General features: G+C 47.0%; 2 protein-coding genes and 1 long non-coding RNA gene across 3 annotated transcripts; 1 reads left to right on the top strand and 2 right to left on the bottom strand.

The window, feature by feature from the left end:
• Positions 1–1,011: 1,011 nt before the first annotated feature.
• LOC103111525 (glutathione S-transferase theta-1-like) lies at positions 1,012–5,004 on the bottom strand. The gene is made up of 5 exons (XM_007520810.3): positions 4,625–5,004; positions 4,448–4,535; positions 1,780–1,930; positions 1,335–1,511; positions 1,012–1,248 (listed from the first exon to the last, which is right to left on the bottom strand). The coding sequence occupies exons 1-5, from the start codon at positions 4,734–4,736 to the stop codon at positions 1,048–1,050; spliced, it is 729 nt and encodes a 242-aa protein (XP_007520872.1). The 5' UTR covers positions 4,737–5,004; the 3' UTR covers positions 1,012–1,047.
• A 93-nt stretch (positions 5,005–5,097) lies between these two features.
• Positions 5,098–7,157, top strand: LOC132539463 (uncharacterized). The gene is made up of 3 exons (XR_009550768.1): positions 5,098–5,263; positions 5,698–5,814; positions 6,720–7,157. It is a non-coding gene; the product is annotated as an uncharacterized LOC132539463 (long non-coding RNA).
• A 5,508-nt stretch (positions 7,158–12,665) lies between these two features.
• GSTT2B (glutathione S-transferase theta 2B) lies at positions 12,666–18,376 on the bottom strand. The gene is made up of 5 exons (XM_007533645.3): positions 18,213–18,376; positions 17,571–17,658; positions 15,323–15,473; positions 15,058–15,231; positions 12,666–14,179 (listed from the first exon to the last, which is right to left on the bottom strand). Exons 1-5 carry the CDS (start codon positions 18,322–18,324, stop codon positions 13,970–13,972), a joined length of 735 nt encoding a protein of 244 aa, XP_007533707.1. The 5' UTR covers positions 18,325–18,376; the 3' UTR covers positions 12,666–13,969.
• Positions 18,377–18,633: the final 257 nt, after the last annotated feature.

Here is an 18,633-nt window from a genome sequence, read left to right as displayed (position 1 = left end):
GGTGAGCTGTTTTGTCAGCCCCAAATCTTGGTTAGAAAATAGTTGGGAGGGAGCGATGATGGCATACCTGGTTGAGTGCACACATCAGTGTTCAAGGGCCTGGGTTCAAGTCCTTGGTCCCCACCAAGGTCCCCAGGAAAAGGGGACCAAGGGAAGCTTGGAAAGGGGAAGCTTCAAAAGTGGCAAAGCAGTGCTGCAGGTCTCTCTTCCTCTCTTTCTCTTTCTCTCCTCTTTCTCCCTCTTCTATCTCCCCTTCCTTCTCAACTTCTGTTTCTATTCAAAATAAATAAATGAATCTTTAAAAGGAAAAAAAGAAGAGAAAAATTATTTTAAAAAATGGTTGGCAACAAGGGCAACAAAAGGGAATGAATAAATAAATATTTTTTTAATTGTTGGGAGGAGGGGCCTGGCGATGATGCACCTGACTGAGCACTCACATTACAGTGTACAAGGACCAGGCTCAAGTCCTGTTCCCTACCTGCAGAAGGAAAGCTTCATAAGAGGCAAATCAGGGTTGCAAGTGTCCCTCTGTCTCTTTCTCTATCTCCGCTCCCCCTCTCAATTTCTGTCTCTATCTAATAAAAAGAAATGGTTGGGAGGAAGAGAAACTTAGTCTGGGAGATGCAAAGGTGTCAAGGCAAATAACATAATGGGAGGGATAAGGGGCAGCAACAGGGAGGGTGCAAAATTGGGATGTTTCTGAGAAGTAGTCACAGAGACTAAGAAGGACCCTCCCTCCACATACACATGTCCACAGGGAAAGCAAAGTTCTTGAGGGATTTGTAGAATGTGCCGTGCAGAAGGTTCTGGGCTGGGAAGGGATTGGCAAAGGCCAGGCCATGTACCTGACAGTTAAACCCAGCTGCGGAGGAATATAACTATGAACCCACATTCCAGAGACCTGCATTCTGATTACTGTAGTGTGATCCCAAGAGATTCCCTGATTTCTGAGGTTTCTGCGAGGCAACGGGGAAACCCTCAATCCTGGAACAGAAACACTAGAGACAAGGGGAAGACACACAACAGGTTTATTGTGAATAGCAATGTTCAGGAGAGCCTCTCTTGAAGCCGATGCACCAGTATCTGGGCCACTTGGGGGTCCCGCTGGGCCTCTCGGGGGTCCCGAGGCTGTAGTACCAGCCTATGTGCCTCCTGGATGAGCTCAGGGCCCAGGACAGCCTCCACACGGGCCCGCCATGATGTCAAGCGGGGCCAGTCTCGGAAGACTTCACAGCCAGCAGCAATGGGCTGGGGACACAGACAGAGGGGTCAGAGGCTCGGTTCCATGGCTGGTACACCAGCCCCCAGAATGCAGGGAGACAGGAGATCCTCACCTGCATCAGCTCTGTGAATGCCATCAGGTCAGCCAGAGAAACCTGCTCAGTGGCCATAAAGGGCCGGACGGCCAGAACCTGCTGGTCTAGGTGCTGCAGTGTGGCTGTCAGTCTACTTATCAGCCTCTCCAACTTCACAGTATCCACAGGCTGCCCCGAGAAGTAAGGCAGGAGCGTCTGGGCCCGAAGGAGAGAAAGCAGCTTGACCTGATCCCACTCCCCAAGCCTCCTCACCACTCCTCTCCTGCTGACACCTGATTTAATACCCTTTGTGGGACTCAACCTTCAGAAGGATTCTGAGGATTCACTGAATACAGAAGAAAGCCTCTATGATAGATTAGTGATGTCTGCCAGGGCAGTGGAGGGGAAGCAACATGTGGACCCTCTCAGCTCTGGTTGTCCTGGCTTCTGCCAGGCTCTGCATGAAGGGGCCAGGGAAGCTCACCTTGCACAGGTAGACATTGGTGGCAGGCAGCTGGATGGCGGCATGCTGCCATGCCAGGAATTCGTCCACACGAGCACGTGCTTGCAAGTCGGCTGGATACCAGTGTGCTGCAGTCTGGAACTTGCGGCTCAGGTAGAGAAGAATGGCCACACTGTGGGCAAGAAGGGTCAGACAGCTCTTCCTGCCCTGCCAGGGCTTCATGGTTCCACCTCTCAATCCCATAGTGACTGGCTTGGATTTTTTTTTTTTAATATTTATTTTATTTATTTATTCCCTTTTGTTGCCCTTGTTGTTTTATTGTTGTAGTTATTATTGTTGTTGTCATTGTCGGATAGGACAGAGAGAAATGGAGAGAGGAGGGGAAGACAGAGAGGAGGAGAGAAAGATAGACACCTGCAGACCTGCTCCACCACCTGTGAAGCGACTCCCCTGCAGGTAGGGAGCCGGGGTTCGAACCGGGATCTTTATGCCGGTCCTTGTGTTTTGCGCCACCTGCGCTTAACCCGCTGTACTACAGCCCGACTCCCTGGCTTGGATTTTTTGTCCAACTCTACCTCTAGGGCAGTCCTAGGCCCACATTCCCAACCCTCTCCAGGGAGTGACTTCCCCTCGACCATTTCCAAACTGTTCTTCTCCATCCGGTGGTTCGACCTCCCCACCCAGTCTACTCCAGCTTGCTCTGTTTCTCTGAGCCCAGCTTTCAAAGACCAGGGCCCAGACACTTAGTGGTAGAGGACAAGACTTGCTAGACTGAGGCTCTGGATTTGATCCCAGGCACTACATATGCTAAAGCTGAGCAGTGCTCTGGACTCTCAAATGAAGAGACAGACAGACAGACAGACAGATAGATGATAGATAGAAATATAGGTTGTAGGGGCCGGGTGGTAGTGTACCTGGTTGAGTGCTTGTATTACAATGTGCAAGGACCTAGGTTCGAGCCCCCAGTCCTCACCTGCAGGGGGAAAGCTCTGTGAGTGGTGAAGCTGCAGGTGTCTCTCTGTCTCTCTCCCTCTCTATCACCCCCTTCCCTCTTGATTTCTGGCTATCTCTATCCAATAAATAAAGATAATAAAAAATAAAGAAAAAGAAATATAGACAGTAGATAGAAAGATAGAGAAATATAGATAGATAGTTGATAGAAAGATAGATGGTAGAAAGGAAGGAAGGGAGAGGGGAAGGAAGGAAGAAGGAAGGAAGGAAGGAAGGTGGGTGGGTCTGGTCTCTCCTCAGATGAGGGGGCAGAATTTTCAGGCCCTGCCCAAGCAGTCCCCAAGCCCCCCCCCCAGTGTTAGTCACCCCCAGTGTGGAACAGGGAGGGAGCTCAGTAGGTCTTTTCATGACCCCCCCTCCTTGGGCTATTGGTTTTATTTAATTTGTTTTGTTTTGCCACTAGGGTTATTGCTGGGACTCAGGGCCTGCATGACAACAACTTCACTACTCCCAGAAGCTTTTTGTTTTGTTTTTGTTTTTCCTTTTTCTTTAACAGAGAGAGAGGAAAATAAAGTGAAAGAGAAAGGGATAGGAAGAACACCTGCAGCACTGCTCCATTGCTCCCAAAGCTTCCCCTCCACAGGTGGGAGCTGGGGGCTTGAACCCAGGTCATTGAACATGGTAATGTGTGAACTCTACTGGTTAAGACACACCACCCGGACCCAGGCCACTGGGTCTCAATGACTGTTTTTCACTCTTGGATGAGCCTCAGGAGGTAGTTTCATGACTGCACATTTTACAGAAGACCCTAAGAGCTGTCTATGAACACAGCACCTAGAAGTGAATGACTAAGACCCAGGGACCACTGGACTACTGTGACTCTGAAAGCAGACAAGCTGAAGGCATTTGGGGAGGAGCTAACCCACAGCCTGGGTCTCCAGGTCATCCAAGCACGGCTGGGTGAACCATGTGCCCATCTTGTGCTGAAACTCCTAGTTTTACCCCCAAGAAGCTTCTGAACTATATGGGCTGGAAGGCAAAGGTCTGGAGTGTGGGAAATAGCTCAGCTGGTAGAGCATTGGACTTGAGTGCCCAAGGCTCCTGGTTTGATCCCTGGCACCACACATACCAGAGTGATGCTCTGCCTTCTGTCTCATGTGAAACTCTCTCACATATAATTTAAAAAAAAAAATTCTTAGTTGGCCCAGGAGGTGGTGTAGTGGGTATAGCACTGGACTCTCAAGCATGAGGTTCCTAGTTCAATCCCCAGAAGCACTTGTACCAGACAGATGCCAGAGAGATCTCTCTTTGCCTATGTTTCTTCTTAATAAATAAACTCTTTAAAAATATCTTTTATAAAAAGGGAGGAGGGGCCGGGTAGTGGTACACATTGAGTTGAGTGCACACATTACTGTTCTCAAGGACCTGGGGTTCAAGCCTCCAGTCCCCATCAATAGGCATGAAAGCTTCACAAGTGGTGAAACAGGCCTACAGGTGTCTCTTTGTCTCTCTCCCTCTGTCTCTCCCTTTCTTCTAGATTTCCCTCTCTCTTTATAATAAGTAAAATGAATAAATAAAAATATCTTTTTTAAAAAGGGGGGAGGGGAGTGGAGGATTAAACACATTGGAAAGCTCTTCAGGTCAGGGATTCCATGGCTTTCCTGTCTACCCCCTTACCTCCAGGAACCACAACTCCCACCCCAGGCAGAGCCTGGCTTCCAGCTCCTCAGCCCATTACCTCTCTGCCAGAAGAAAGTCACCATCCCTGAGGGCAGGCACCTTCTTCAGAGGGTTCACCTTCAGGAACTCAGGCTTCAAGTGTTCCCCTGAAAGACAGAAAGCAGAGGAGATCACAGGCAGGGTCTGACCCTTGGGCACCCCCTTCCACAGCACCCAGCCTGGCCACGCAGCTCACCCCGGGCCAGCTCCACAGGTCGTAGCTCAAAGGGAATGCCGTTCTTCTTGGCAAAAATGTAGATGGCACGGCAAGGGGGCGAGTACAGGTCCAGAAACAGCTCCACTAGCATTGTGCTCACAGCCCCGCAGGCCCACCTGCCTGCTCTCTCAAGCCTGCCTCCAAAGTCGAGCTCAGCTTTTCCGAAATGAGTCTCAAGCTCTGTGCCCCTTGTAGAGTCGACTTCCTACCCCAGCTGGCTGGGCACCCTGCCAAGCCACAGCCCCTCCTGGCTCTGAGGAGGAGGGGAGGTAAGCGATTGGGTGTTGTACACTGGTTTCCAAAAAGCTGAGCCTGGAGCCTGGCCCTTCTCCACCTCAGAATGTCGCAAGCCTGTGGACACTCCCACCTCCAGCTCCCTCCTTCAGCAGGGGCCCTGCTCCATCCCCCTACACTGACTCCGCCCTGCTTCCCAGCAGCCTCTGCCACTTTGGGGGAGGGGGTGGGGGCAATGACACACTCCGGCTGGCCGACATGCATTTCAGGTCTGCAGGGCCTTAACATCCAGATACACATATGCATGTGCATACACGAATGTACATGTGTGCACACATACATGGATGCATGCACATGCATGTGTATCCCAGAAGAGCAACAACAGTAAGTCTCATAGGCAGCTCTCTATTTCCTGCCTCCAGTAGCTCCAGCTGGACCCCTGGGACCCCTGGCTCAGGCTGGACCCCTGGGAATCTGCTCTTTTTTTTTTTTTGCCTCCAGGGTTATTGCTGGGGCTCAGTGGCTGCACTATGAATCCACTGCTCCTGGAGGCCATTTTTCCCATTTTGTTGCCCTTGTTGTAGTTGTTATTGTTATAGCTGTTGTTGGATAGGGCAGAGAGCAATCTAGAGAGGAGGGGAAGGCAGAGAGAAGGAGAGAAAGATAGACATCTGCAGACCTGCTTCACTGCTTGCGAAGCTCCCTACAGGTGGGGAGCTGGGGGTTCAAACCAGGATCCTTACACCGGTCCTTGTGCTTTGTGCCTCCTCTTAACCTACTGTGCTACCGCCCAGCTCCCTGACCGCTCTTTTTTCCAGCATCAGCTAATAAGACAACTTAAGGAGATGCTCTTCCCCACAAGCACACACACACATACTCAGAGGCCACTTGGATGGAGCTCCCTTGGTTCTAAGGACAGCACAAGGCCTGATCTGGTTAGTGAAGACACTTTTGCTTCTTCTATCCTAATTAGAATGTATTTCTTCCTCCCTTCCACACACAATTCCAGGCTGCTTCAGTTAGAACAACCAGCTGAGAGTGGTGAGAAATGGGGGGGGGGTGGCACACCCAGTTAAGGGCACATAGTATGATACGCAAGGACCCAAGCAAGGATCTGTGTTTGAGCCCCTGCTCCCCACCTGTAGTGGGGGAAGCTTCTAGAGCAGGTCTGCAGGTTTCTATTTCTCTCTTTCTCTATCTGCCCCTCCCCTCTCAATTTCTCTCTTACCTAGCCAATAAAATGATAGGGGGATGTCTGTCAGGAGCAGTGGATTTGTAGTACTGGCACTGAGCCCCAGCAAAACACATTACTATGTGCAGGGATCTAGGTTCAAACTCCCCCACCCCCACCTACAGGGGGGAAGCTTCACAAGTGGTGAAAAAGTACTACAGTTCCCCCTCTCTCTCTCCACCCCCTCCTCCCAATCTGGCCCTGTTTAAAAAAAAAAAAAGGCTGCTGGGAGCACTGGATTTGTTGTATAGACAGAGCCCTGAATCCCAGCAATAACCCTGGTGGCAATACTAAAAAAGAAGGGAGTTTGGGATCTACTCTCTACCCTAATCCAGCTTTCTAGGCCTATTCTCAACTCTGACCCCATCTTTCCAGACAATACTTTCAGCTCACCTGCATGTTAACTATTGGGCTCAGACAAAAATTAATTAAAGTCATGGGCCCCTTGGAATAAAATAGACTTCCTAGCTTCTTCCAACACAAAGACCCCAAATCTCATCTGCTATATATCTTTAAGTTCCTGCTTACTAAACAATTTGTTCTGTTTTTTCCCTGTTGTTTGGTTTCTATTAACAAACACTTTGTCCTGTTTTATATCTTATCTTTCAGCCACCAAGTTGCAGAAGCTACCATGACATTCCCTGGGCAGACAACCTCACCAATGTATCCTGGAACCTCACCTCTCCAGAGCCCCACCCCACTAGGGAAAGATAGAAACAGGCTGGGGGTATGGATCCACTTGCCAACTCCCATGTCCAGCAAAGAAGCAATGTCCACCTTCTGCATCTTGTAAAGATCTTTGGTCCATACCCCCAAAGGGATAAAGAATAGGGAACCTTTCAATGGAGGGAATAGGACACAGAACTCTGATGGTGGGGACTGTATGGAATTGTACCCCTCTTATCTTACAATTTTGCTCATTATTAAATCACTGATAAAAAAAATAGTAGAGGGTGAATGTCCAGCTTCTCGGAACTTTTCCTGCAGCACAGCCCACTCCCTCAGCACTGGAAGCCACCATAGTTGTCTGGAACTGGAGAGGAAAACTTTCACACACACACACACATACACACCCCACCCTAGGAATTCACCTGTCCCTGGTCCTTCCAGGCTTCTCCTCAAGCACATAACTACAGAAGAGAAGAGCCAATGCCGGTCCAGTGGGTGGAGACCAGACTTCATCTGCAGCCCTCAGGGCCTCACCTGAAATGTGATCCCACCCAGGTCCACACAGCCTTGCCCAAGGTGCCTTAGGCACAGTCATTGTGCTAAAGCAGGCACTCATTTTAAGAAAGAGACACATAGAAAGATCCAGAGCATCGCTCTGGTATGTGTGCCAGGAATCGGACTCAGGATCTCACACTGGCAGATGCAGTGCTCTACCCACTGCACCACCTTCCTGGCCACTGCAGGCATTCGTTTGCCTGTGGGTGGAGCAGCACCAGTGGACTGACATGGACAGGCAATGACCTAAGGTCACCTGGCACCCAGTCACTGCCACTCTCAGAAGACTGCGTATGTTTCTAACATGTGACAGTTGCCCCCTCACCCTCTCCTCCACTTAGCTCTCTCACCTCATTCTATATCCTCTCATCAGGTTGTGATCCTCCATCTGGTCACAGACCTGGGCAGCTCCCCATGCGAGGAATTAACATTCCTCGCCCAGCACAGCCTGTGCCTATCTTGCCCCAATTGCCTCTTGAGGGGCACTTCTGCAGTGGCCTCCCAGCATCCTCTTCTGCACACTTGGCTGCATGGAGGGGAAGGCCCCCCAGACATCTGGTGTCCATGTTCCAGCATTATATAGGGTCCTTCCTGCTGCCAAGAGTCAGTTTGAAATTCAAGTGAGTGTCCTGGGCATCTTTTCTGTCCCTCTTGCTGTCAGGTGACCTGGATATCCAACTGCACCCCTGATGTGGCAGCAAGCATGGCATCTACCTTGAGGACTTGCCTGTTCCCATCACTGTACAAAGTGACCTTTGCCTCTGTCCTTTACTGCTTCAACCTTATTACACTGTCTGATGAAAGCAAGACTGTCCAACTGCGAGCAGCAAAAAAAAAAGTTGGTGTGGCTCAGGAAAGGACAGGCTATCTCTACCTGGGTATCCTAACCCCAAGGGGTTGGGGGGTGACAGAAAAGGTCCGGAAAGCAAGCAAGCCTGAAGCAACTCTGGAAGGGAGAACAGGCCCTAAGGTGCCCCCAAGGCAGGACAGCAAAGTCCGTAAGCCACTCCAAGTGTTCCGGATTTGGTACAACACATGATGGACACAGGGTAAACCAGGAGAGACGGGCTGAGAGCATAATGTTAAGAATCAAATTTATTGGTTGACAGTGAAATTACCATAGAATTCAAGGACTTTAACCACATGGTCTTCTTTGAGGAGTCCTCTGGGACCACCCCACAATCTCTTCACAGAAAACAATGACATGAGCCCACTACAAACAGAAATGTTGGCAAGTGGGACAATAAGAAACTTGAGAATATTATGTAGTTTGACCCATATTGTTTCTGTTCTTAGAACTCCCTCTCTCCCTCCCCTCTCTTTCTTTTTTTCTCCTTTCTTTCCTTCTTTCTTTCTTAACAAGAGAGAGTGGGGGAGAGAAAGAGGGAATCAGAAAATCCCTCTAACATATGAAATACTAAGGACCAAACTTAGGATCTCATGTATCCAAGTCCAACCACTATTTTTTTATATAATTTATTTTTATTAGAGAAAGACTCATGCCTGAGGCTCCAAGGTCCCAGGTTCAATCCCCTACACCAACACAAACCAGAGTGGAGTCATGCTCTGGTAAAAAAGAAAGAGGTGGGGAGCTGGAGAAAGAGAATAATGGTTCTGCAAAAGACTTTTCTGCCTGAGGCTTTGAGGTCTCAGGTTCAATCCCCAGCAGCACAATACGCCAGAGCTGAGCAGGGCTCTGGCCTTTCCCTCTATATCTCCCTCTCTCATTTAAATAAAGACCCTTTCTTTGTCCAAAATATTTTAATAGTTTTTTTTCATTTCTTAATTGATAATTTTTCCTTGGCAAATTTATTTTTTAAAAGATTTTATTTTCCCCCACTCCTATAGACATCTAATCTTTGACAAAAGTGCCCAGACTATAAAATGGGGAAAGCAGAGTCTTTTCAACAAATGGTGTTGGACAAAAATGGGTTGAAACATGCAGAAGAATGAAACTTAACCACTGTATTTCACCAAATACAAAAGTAAATTCCAAGTGGATCAAGGACTTGGATGTTAGACCACAAACTATCAGATAATACTTAGAAGAAAATATTGGCAGAACTCTTTTCCGCATAAATTTTAAAGACATTTTCAATGAAACGAATCCAATTACAAAGAAGACTAAGGCAAGTATAAACCTATGGGACTACATCAAATTAAAAAGCTTCTTCACAGCAAAAGAAACCACTACCCAAACCAAGAGACCCCTCACAGAATGGGAGATCTTTACATGCCATACATCAGACAAGAGTTTAATAACCAACATATATAAAGAGCTTGCCAAACTCAACAACAAGACAACAAATAACCCCATCCAAAAATGGGGGGAGGACATGGACAGAATATACACCACAGAAGAGATCCAAAAGGCCGAGAAACACATGAAAAAATGCTCCAAGTCTCTGATTGTCAGAGAAATGCAAATCAAGACAACAACGAGATACCACTTCACTCCTGTGAGAATGTCATACATCAGAAAAGGTAACAGCAGCAAATGCTGGAGAGGGTGTGGGGTCAAAGGAACCCTCCTGCACTGCTGGTGGGAATGTCAGTGGGTCCAACCTCTGTGGAGAACAGTCTGGAGAACTCTCAGAAGGCTAGAAATGGACCTACCCTATGATCCTGCAATTCCTCTCCTGGGGATATATCCTAAGGAACCCAACACACCCATCCAAAAAGATCTGTGTACACATATGTTCTTAGCAGCACAATTTGTAATAGCCAAAACCTGGAAGCAACCCAGGTGTCCAACAACAGATGAGTGGTTGAGCAAGTTGTGGTATATATACACAATGGAATACCGCTCAACTATTAAAAACGGTGACTTTGCCATTTTCAGCCGATCTTGGATGGACCTTGAAAAATTCATGTTAAGTGAAATAAGTCAGAAACAGAAGGATGAGCCCTCCAGGAGCAGTGGGTTCGTGGTGCAAGCACCAAGCCCCAGTAATAACCCTGGAGTATATTAGAAGAAGGAAATGACCTGACTGTGTTAGTACTATTAATGAGAAGTCAAATAAAATAAAGGGAGAATGGTTACTGAATTTAGCCTGTAAGTAATCACTGACTTGACTGGGTGTGAAGACAATTTAAAAAAACCAACAACACGGGAGGAGGTAGATAGCATACAGGTTATGCAAACAGCTTCTCATGCCCGAGGCTCCAAAGTCCCAGGTTCAATCCCTCGTGCCACCATAAGCTAGGGTTGAGCAGTGCTCTAGTTAAAAAAAAAAAAAAAAAAAAAAAAAGGGAGTCTGCGGTTGCGTGGGTTAAGTGCACATGGCACAAAGTGCACATGGCACAAAGTAAGGATCCCAGTTTGAGCCTCGGGCTCTCCAACTGCAGGGGAGTCGCTTCACAACCAGTGAAGCAGGTCTGCAGGTCTTTCTCTCCTCCTCTCTGTCTTCCCCTCCTCTCTTGATTTCATTCTGCCCTATCCAACAACGACAACATCAATAACTACAATGATAAAACAACAAAGGCAACAAAAGGGAATAAGTAATATTAAAAAAAAAAAGACTTTTCAACAAATGCTGGGATGGCGGATGGCTGGATTGGACATTCACACATAAAATAATCTAGTTAAGCTCTCATAAAAAGTATAAAATTTAGGTTACACAAAATAATGGTTATGCAAAGAGACTCTCATGTCCGAGGTTTCGTAGTCCCAGGTTCAATCCCCCAAACCACCATAAGCCAGAGATGAGCAGTGCTCTGGTAAATAATACAAAATAAAAGTAAAAAAATAATAATAACAAATTTACCAAGTACAAAATTTACAAAAAAAAAATTTACACAAAATGGATCAGAGACCTAAATTTAAGAGTTAAACCCTTAAAATTGTCTTAAAATATAGGAGCAAAACTTCATAAACATGGATTTGGAAATAGTTTTCCTAAATATTAAGTCAAAGGAAAAAAAAAACCTAAAAGCCCTGTCAAATAAAGTAAAAACAAAAACAAAAAACTACAAAAGCTGGGTAAGGTTAAGAGACTGGCACTTTATTTTATTTTATTTTTTTAATATTTTATTTTATTTATTTGTTCCCTTTTGTTGCCCTTGTTTTATTGTTGTAGTTATTATTGTTGTTGTCGTCGTTGTTGGATAGGACAGAGAGAAACGGAGGGAGGAGGGGAAGACAGAGAGGGGGAGAGAAGGATGGACACCTGCAGACCTTTTTCACCGCTTGTGAAGCGACTCCCCTGCGGGTGGGGAGCCGGGGTTCGAACTGGGATCCTTATGCCGGTCCTTGTGCTTTGCGCCACCTGCGCTTAACCCGCTGCTCTACAGCCTGACTCCCGAGACTGGCACTTTTTAAAAAATTTAATAATGTTTGACAAGACCGTAAGATAAGAGGGGTACAATTCCATACAATTCCTACCATCAGAGTTCCACATCCCATCCCCTCCACTGGAAGCTAAGCTTTCCTATTCTTTATCCCTAAGGGAGTATGGATTCAAGATCTATATGGGATGCAGAAGGTGGAAAGTCTGGCTTCTGTAATTGCTTCTCCTCTGAACATGGGCATTGGCAGGTTGATCCATACTCCTAGCCTGTTTCCATTTTTCCCTAGCGGGGCAGGGCTCTAGAGAGATGGGGTTCCAGGACACACTGGTGAGGCTGTCTGCCCAGGGAAGTCAAGTTGGCCTCATAGTAGCATATGCAACTTGGTGGCTGAAAAGCATTAAAGATCCTGGGTCCATACCCCCAGAGGGATAAAGAATAGGAAAGCTTCAAATGCAGGGGATGGGATGTGGAGCTTTGGTATTGGGAATTGTATAAAATTGTACCCCCTCTTATCCCTGACTTGTTGATCATAATTAAATCAATAAAAATATAAAATAGAACAAATTGTTTAATAATCAGGAACCCAAAGTTAAGAATATAGCAGATGTGATTTGGGGGCCTCCATTTTGGAAAAAGCTAGGAAGTCTATTTTAGGTATATTCCGGGGGCCCATGACTTTACTCATTTTTGCCTGATCCTGACAGCTAACATGCAGGTGGGCTAAAGGTATTGTCTAGGCAGATGGTAAAAAAAAAAAAAAAAAAGAAACAGAAAGATGAATATGGGATGATCTCACTCTCAGGCAGAAATTGAAAAACAAGATCAGAAAAGAAAACACAAGTAGAACCTGAACTGGAATTGGTGTACTGCACCAAAGTAAAAGACTCTGGGGTGGGTGGGTGGGGAGAATACAGATCCAAGAAGAATGACAGAGGACCTAGTATTGTCATATGGAAAACTGGGAAATGTTATGCATGTACAAACTATTGTATTTACTGTTGAATGTAAAATATTAATTCCCCAATAAAGATATTAAAAAGATATAGACATATATATGTAGTATTTATTTTAATGAGAGACACAGGGAGAAAGATACAGAGGAAGAGAGACCAGAGCACTTTTAGGCTCTGGTTTATGGTTGTGTTGGAGATCAAACCTGGGACCTCAGATCCTCAGACATAAAATCTTTGGCATAACCATTCTGCTATTTCCCCAGTCCTGATCAAATATTCTTTTAAATCACATCAATAAGATAGTTACTCTGGTGGTCTGGGAGGTGGCACAGTGGATAAAGCACTGGACTCTCTCAAGCATAAGAGCCCAAATTCAATTCAATCCCCGGCAGCACATGTCAGACTAATGTCTGCCTCTCTCTCTCTCTCTCTCTTCTCCTTCATTCTGTCTCTAACTTGGCCCTTTTCCACTTTACATTTCCTGACTAACCTCAGAACTGAGGTAGGAACATAAACAGCACTGGGAGTGGGAGACAACAGATATTAGTAACTTACTTTTCTTCTTTACTAAGACCTTTTTCTTCTATCCATCTTCTACCTGGGCTCCTGGCTCTCCACACTGTTGTCATTTAACTTTAAAAGGGATTTTTGGTGGGGCTGCTACAGTGTGAAAGGATTCACAGTGGGGAGCTGGGAATTGGTTTAAACAATAAAAGGTTTATTAGGGTGAAACAGGTAAAAGGCAAAATAAGCACTTATTATCAAGGGTTAAGAGTACGCTAGGCCCATAAAGTCTGAGTATAGTTATCAAAAGTTTAGTCCCATAAGATAAACAACTATCAGCTCTGGTAAATATTGCTCATGGCTGTAGAGGGGTCTACAAGTTTACCAGCTATCAGAGTCACATGTGTTCAGTTCCCAGGGTAAGTAGCCATGGCGCACCTCTGCTGACATGCATCTGACCAGGAGAAGCAGCAGCAGCCCAAAAGAGAGCAACGTGCTCAAAGTCCCTTCTCTGAAGCACCTCCTCAGGGTGACGTCATTTGTATGCTAATAGTCCCAAACTCCTGTTGGTGGTCACAGCACTACACCACTGTCCTGGTGAATGAAGGCACCTTCCCAAGACCAGGATCTGGGGAGAAAAGCAGGAGTATTGTGCTCTCTGCTCTCTAGGAAGTGTAGGTTTTTACCTGCTGTGCTTTCAAACAGAAGCCCAGTCTCGCTTTAATTTTCTCTACTGCACCGGAACAAAAGGACACTGGATGTCCAGCTAGTGAAACTTTTCTAACTGATTCAGAGACAAGATGGAAAAGATGAAAAGGACCAAGACACAGAATGAATCTTTATTGCTAATCTCTTAGCCTCCAACCATGTGACCCAGATCCCACTGCCTCAGGGGATCCTGGAAATTCGGTTCAGCATTGTTGGATGGACTTCTGGCGGAGGTACTGGGAGGGTCTTGTTGGCTGCCTGTTCCAGGATGTTCAAGATGGGACCATGAGCCTCCTGGCACAACTCAGCCCCCAGGAAAGTTTCCACTCGCTTACGCCATGCTGCCAATCGAGGTCGTCCTTCAAACAGGTCATAACCAACAGCAAAGAGCTGCAGGGACAAGATAGAAAGACACTGCGATACCAAAGCCCCAATACCAGGAGGCCCTGGCATAACTGTCAAGTCTGTTCTCCAGGCTCAGGACAGTGTACCCAGTCCTCAGTGTCCAAGACCATCAGATGAGACCCTACACTCAGGAAATAAATAAGAGGTCAAGACTGAGCCCATCCAAAAATGAGAAGAGAATATGAACAAAATGTTGACTACAGAAGAAATCCAAAAGGCCAACAAGCATATAAAAAAAAATGCTCCAAGTCATTGATTGTCAGAGAAATGCAAATAAAGACAACAATGAGATAACACTTCAATCAGAAGGGAAAACACAAAGCAGACTTTGGACTGGAGTTGGTGTATTGCACCAAAGTAAAGGACTCTGTTCAGGTTCTGGAGCAAGATGGCAGAGGAGGACCTAGGTAGGGAGGGGGTTAGATTATTATGTGGAAAACTGAGAAATGTTGCACATTGACCAACTACTGTATTTTACTGTCAACTGTAAGCCATTAATCCCCCCAATAAAGAAAAAAGTTATATTTGAAAAAAAAAAAAAAAAGAGGTCAAGGCTACAGAAGCAGAAGCCTCATTGTCAGAAGCAATTACAGAAGCCAGACCTTCCACCTTCTGCACCCCATAATGACCCTGGGTCCATACTCCCACAGGATCAAAGAATAGGAAAGCTATCAGGGGAGGGGATACGGAGCTCTGGTGGTGGGAATTGTACCCCTCTTATCCTATGGTCTTGTCAGTATTTCCATTTTGTAAATAAATTAATTTAAAAATAAGAAGCTTACTTTCATTCTGGCAAACTCCTGGCTTTCTCTAGGCCTCACTGTCTGGGAGGGGGGACACTGTTTCATGGCCTGAGCTCATACCTGTATCAATTCCTCCAGCGCCATGAGGTCAGCCAGTGTCACCTCCTGACTGGCCAGGAAAGCTCTGCACCCCAGGAACTTGTCTTCCAGCTTCTGCAGAGCCCCGTTGATGGCAGCCTTGTTGCGCTCCACCTTCTCCTCAGGCACCTGGGCCCCGATGAGCGGCACCAGTACCTGATGTGGGACAATGGGTGAGTTATCAGGCTGTGGGACCTGCCTCCTTCCAGAGCCCTACCAGTCAATTACCCCTAAAGGCTCTTCTCACCCGAATCCACAGGGGTGCACCAAAGATGCTACGGATGCAGTCAGCATGCCAGCCCAGGTACTCATGGATGCGACTTCGGACATGCAGCTCAGATGGGTACCAGTGAGCCTCTGTCTGGTACTTAGAGCTCAGGTAAATCAGGATAGCCACACTGAGGACAGGAGCAAGATGGTGGCTGTGACATCCCTGTCTCTTGGATTTTTCACAGGTGCCCCCAGCCCTCAGAGGAGCCTTGGGGCTCCTCTATGAATTGTCCTCCCCCTCCTGCCTCACTTCCCACCCCTAGTTCCCTGGGCACTACCTCCCCTCTCTCCAGCCAATGCTTCCTGATTCTCCTCCTTTCTTCTTCTTTTTTTAAATATTTATTTACTTATTCTCTTTTGTTGCCCTTGTTGTTGTTTTTATTGTTGTTGTCGTTTTTGGATAGGACAGAGAGAAATGGAGAGAGGAGGGGAAGACAGAGGGGGGAGAGAAAGACAGACACCTGCAGACCTGCTTCACCACCTGTGAAGCGACTCCCCTGCAGGTGGGGAGCCGGGGGTTGAATCGGGATCCTTATGCCGGTCCTTGCACATTGTGCCACTTGCTCTTAACCCGCTGTGCTACTGCCCGGCTCCCTCTCCTCCTTTCTGACTGGCTCAATAACTGACTCTGGACAGACAGAAGAATAATATCTGGAGGCCAGGTGGTGGTGCACCCAGTTAAGTGCACATAGTACTAAGTACCAGGACCCACTCAAGGACCCAGGTTTAAGCCCCCAGGTTTAAGGTGTCTCTCCGTCTCTCTCCTCTCTATATCCCCTCCTCTTTCAATTTCTCTATGTCCTATCCAATAAAGAGGAAGAAATGGCTGCTAGGAACAATGGGTTCATAGTGTTGACACCAAGTCTCAGTGAGGCAAAAAAAAAAAAAAAAAAAAGAATCACATTTGGTTTAATTTGAAGTGCAGTTCTTGCATGTGTGAGGTCCCGAGTTTGATCCATAGTACCACACGTGCTACAGTGAGTCTAGTTCTCTCTAAAATAACAAATAAACAATAAAAAACCCATAATAATGCACAGGACTTGCCTGTAAGAGCTTGTAGGCCTGATGCCAAGCATTGCATAATGCCAGAGCTGAGCAGTGCTCTAGTCTCTTTCTCTCTCTTGAAAATAAATTTTAGGGTGGGGAGGAGATCATCTTTAGCATATCCCCCAAAGTTCCCCTATCAGGTAGAGACTCCCTCCATGGATCTCCCCTGGTGCTGTCCATAGTGCTCCCTCCCATGTTATGCCTGGGCTCAAACCCAGGGCCACCAGCATGGCAAGGCTCATATTCTACTGGCTGATCAATTTTCCCAGCCCTGCTTCCAGACATTTGTTTGGTTTTTGTTTTACCAGAGCACTGTCCAGCTCTGCCCTATGGTGGTGCAGGGCATTGAATCTGGGACTTTGGAGCTTCAAGCCTGAAAGGCTGTTTTTTCTTTCTTTGTTTTTGTTTTTTGGTGCAACTACTATGCTACTCTCTGGCCCTGAACCCACCATGAACTGTGCCCTCAGGAGGCCCTGGCAGGTTCCTTTTTTTCATGCTTTTGAATATAGGGGGTGAGAGACACTGGGTTTCAGAAAAGAAGAAATTAAGAAAAACACACAGGGGGTCAGGTGGTATTTCAGCATGTTAAACACACATAGCGCAAAGGATGGGTGTAAGGATACCAGTTCAAGCCTCCGGCTCCCCACCTACAGGGAAGTCGCTTCACAGGCATGGAAGTAGGTCTGCAGGTGTCTATCTTTCTCTACCCCTCTCTGTCTTCCCTTCCTCTCCCCATTTCTCTGTCCTATCCAATAACGATGACATCAATAACAACTACAACAATAAGACAACAAGGGCAACAAAAGGAAAATAAATAAATAAATATTTTTAAAAATTTTTAAAAAGAGAGAAAGAAAAATGCAGAGCTGGAACCCAAGAATGCTTAGAATGCTGAATTCTTAAGCATGAGGTCTGAGCTCAGTCCCCAGCATCACATGTGTCCGAGTTCTCTCTGGTCCTATTTCCTCATCCCCCCCCTCTCTCTATTAATAAATAAATACATAGTAAACCTTTTAAAGAGAGTACAGAATCAAACTCCATTAATTAATGGTCAGCCGGAGGCTATCTACTGTTCCCCAGCCCCCACCCTGTGCCTTAGCTGCCTCACAGTCCTGGAATCCCCACCTAGGGAGGAGGATGCCACGGAACTTGTAAGGGAGAAGGGCGACTGCAGGTACCTTTCCGTCAGGATAAAGTCACCATCTTTGAGAGTCGGCAGCTTCTGGAGGCTGTTAATTTGGGAGAACTCCTTGCTGATATGCTGTCCTGTGGAAATATGAGGTCAGATCAGACCTAAAGAGTAAGGTCTTATCACACCTGTGCTGCCCAGCTCCTCCCTCCCCCAACCTCACAGGTTCTAAGGGTGCTGGTGACCTGGAAGAGGGGGAGGCGAGGAACTCCCCTGCCCTGAAGAACAGGGGTCAAAAGAAGTTCAGCCAAGTGCTCAAGGAAGTCATTCTACTGGCACTGGAGGAGGCAAGGAAACACACACACACACACACACACACACACACACAACACAAACGAGGAGGGACGGCACAGACAGGTTGTTAAACGCTTTATTCTCCCAGCAGTGTGGCTTTCTCCCCAGGACTGTTGTCTGTCTGTCTGTGTGTGTGTGTGTGTCTCTCTCTCTTACAGGGTCTGCTTCCACACCACATCCACAACCAGAGTTCTGTGCCACCACACTCCCAACCATAACCACTATAGTTCTCACAAAGTCTCCCTTACCTTTCCTTTCCTTTTTTTTTTTTTAACCAGAGTTAAAAGAGTTGGCCTGAGAACCTCCTGTGCACACCAGGGGAGCAGCCCGGACCCACCTTTGAGCAGCTCCAAAATGCGCAGCTCAAATGGGATGCGGTTCTTCTTGGCGAAGATGTAGACGGCACGGCAGGGCTGGGACAGCAAGTCCAGGTAGAGCTCCAGGCCCATAGCGATGGGGACAGCTGGGTGGGCGGTCTGGAACCTCAGCAGTGGCGCAGATGCGCTGGCTGGCAGGCAAATAAAGGCCCAAGCTCCGCCCCTGCTGGGACACGCCTTCCTCCACCCCTGCCTCCCCCCAATCCAATCGGATCTCACTCCAGCCAGTCCAGGACTAGGACTCAGCCTGGCTGGGGTCTAAATCTGTGCTGGAACAGAGGCATGGCCCCTGGTGACTTGCAAAAACCTCTTTAAAAAATTATTATCTTTATTTATTATTGGATAGAGACATCCAGAAGTTGAGAGGAAGGGGGAAGTAGG

Source organism: Erinaceus europaeus, chromosome 1 (assembly GCF_950295315.1).
Source record: "Erinaceus europaeus chromosome 1, mEriEur2.1, whole genome shotgun sequence".
Lineage (NCBI taxonomy): Eukaryota > Metazoa > Chordata > Mammalia > Eulipotyphla > Erinaceidae > Erinaceus > Erinaceus europaeus.
Note: the sequence above shows the minus strand (reverse complement) of the source record. Positions and strands in the feature narration are given on the sequence as shown.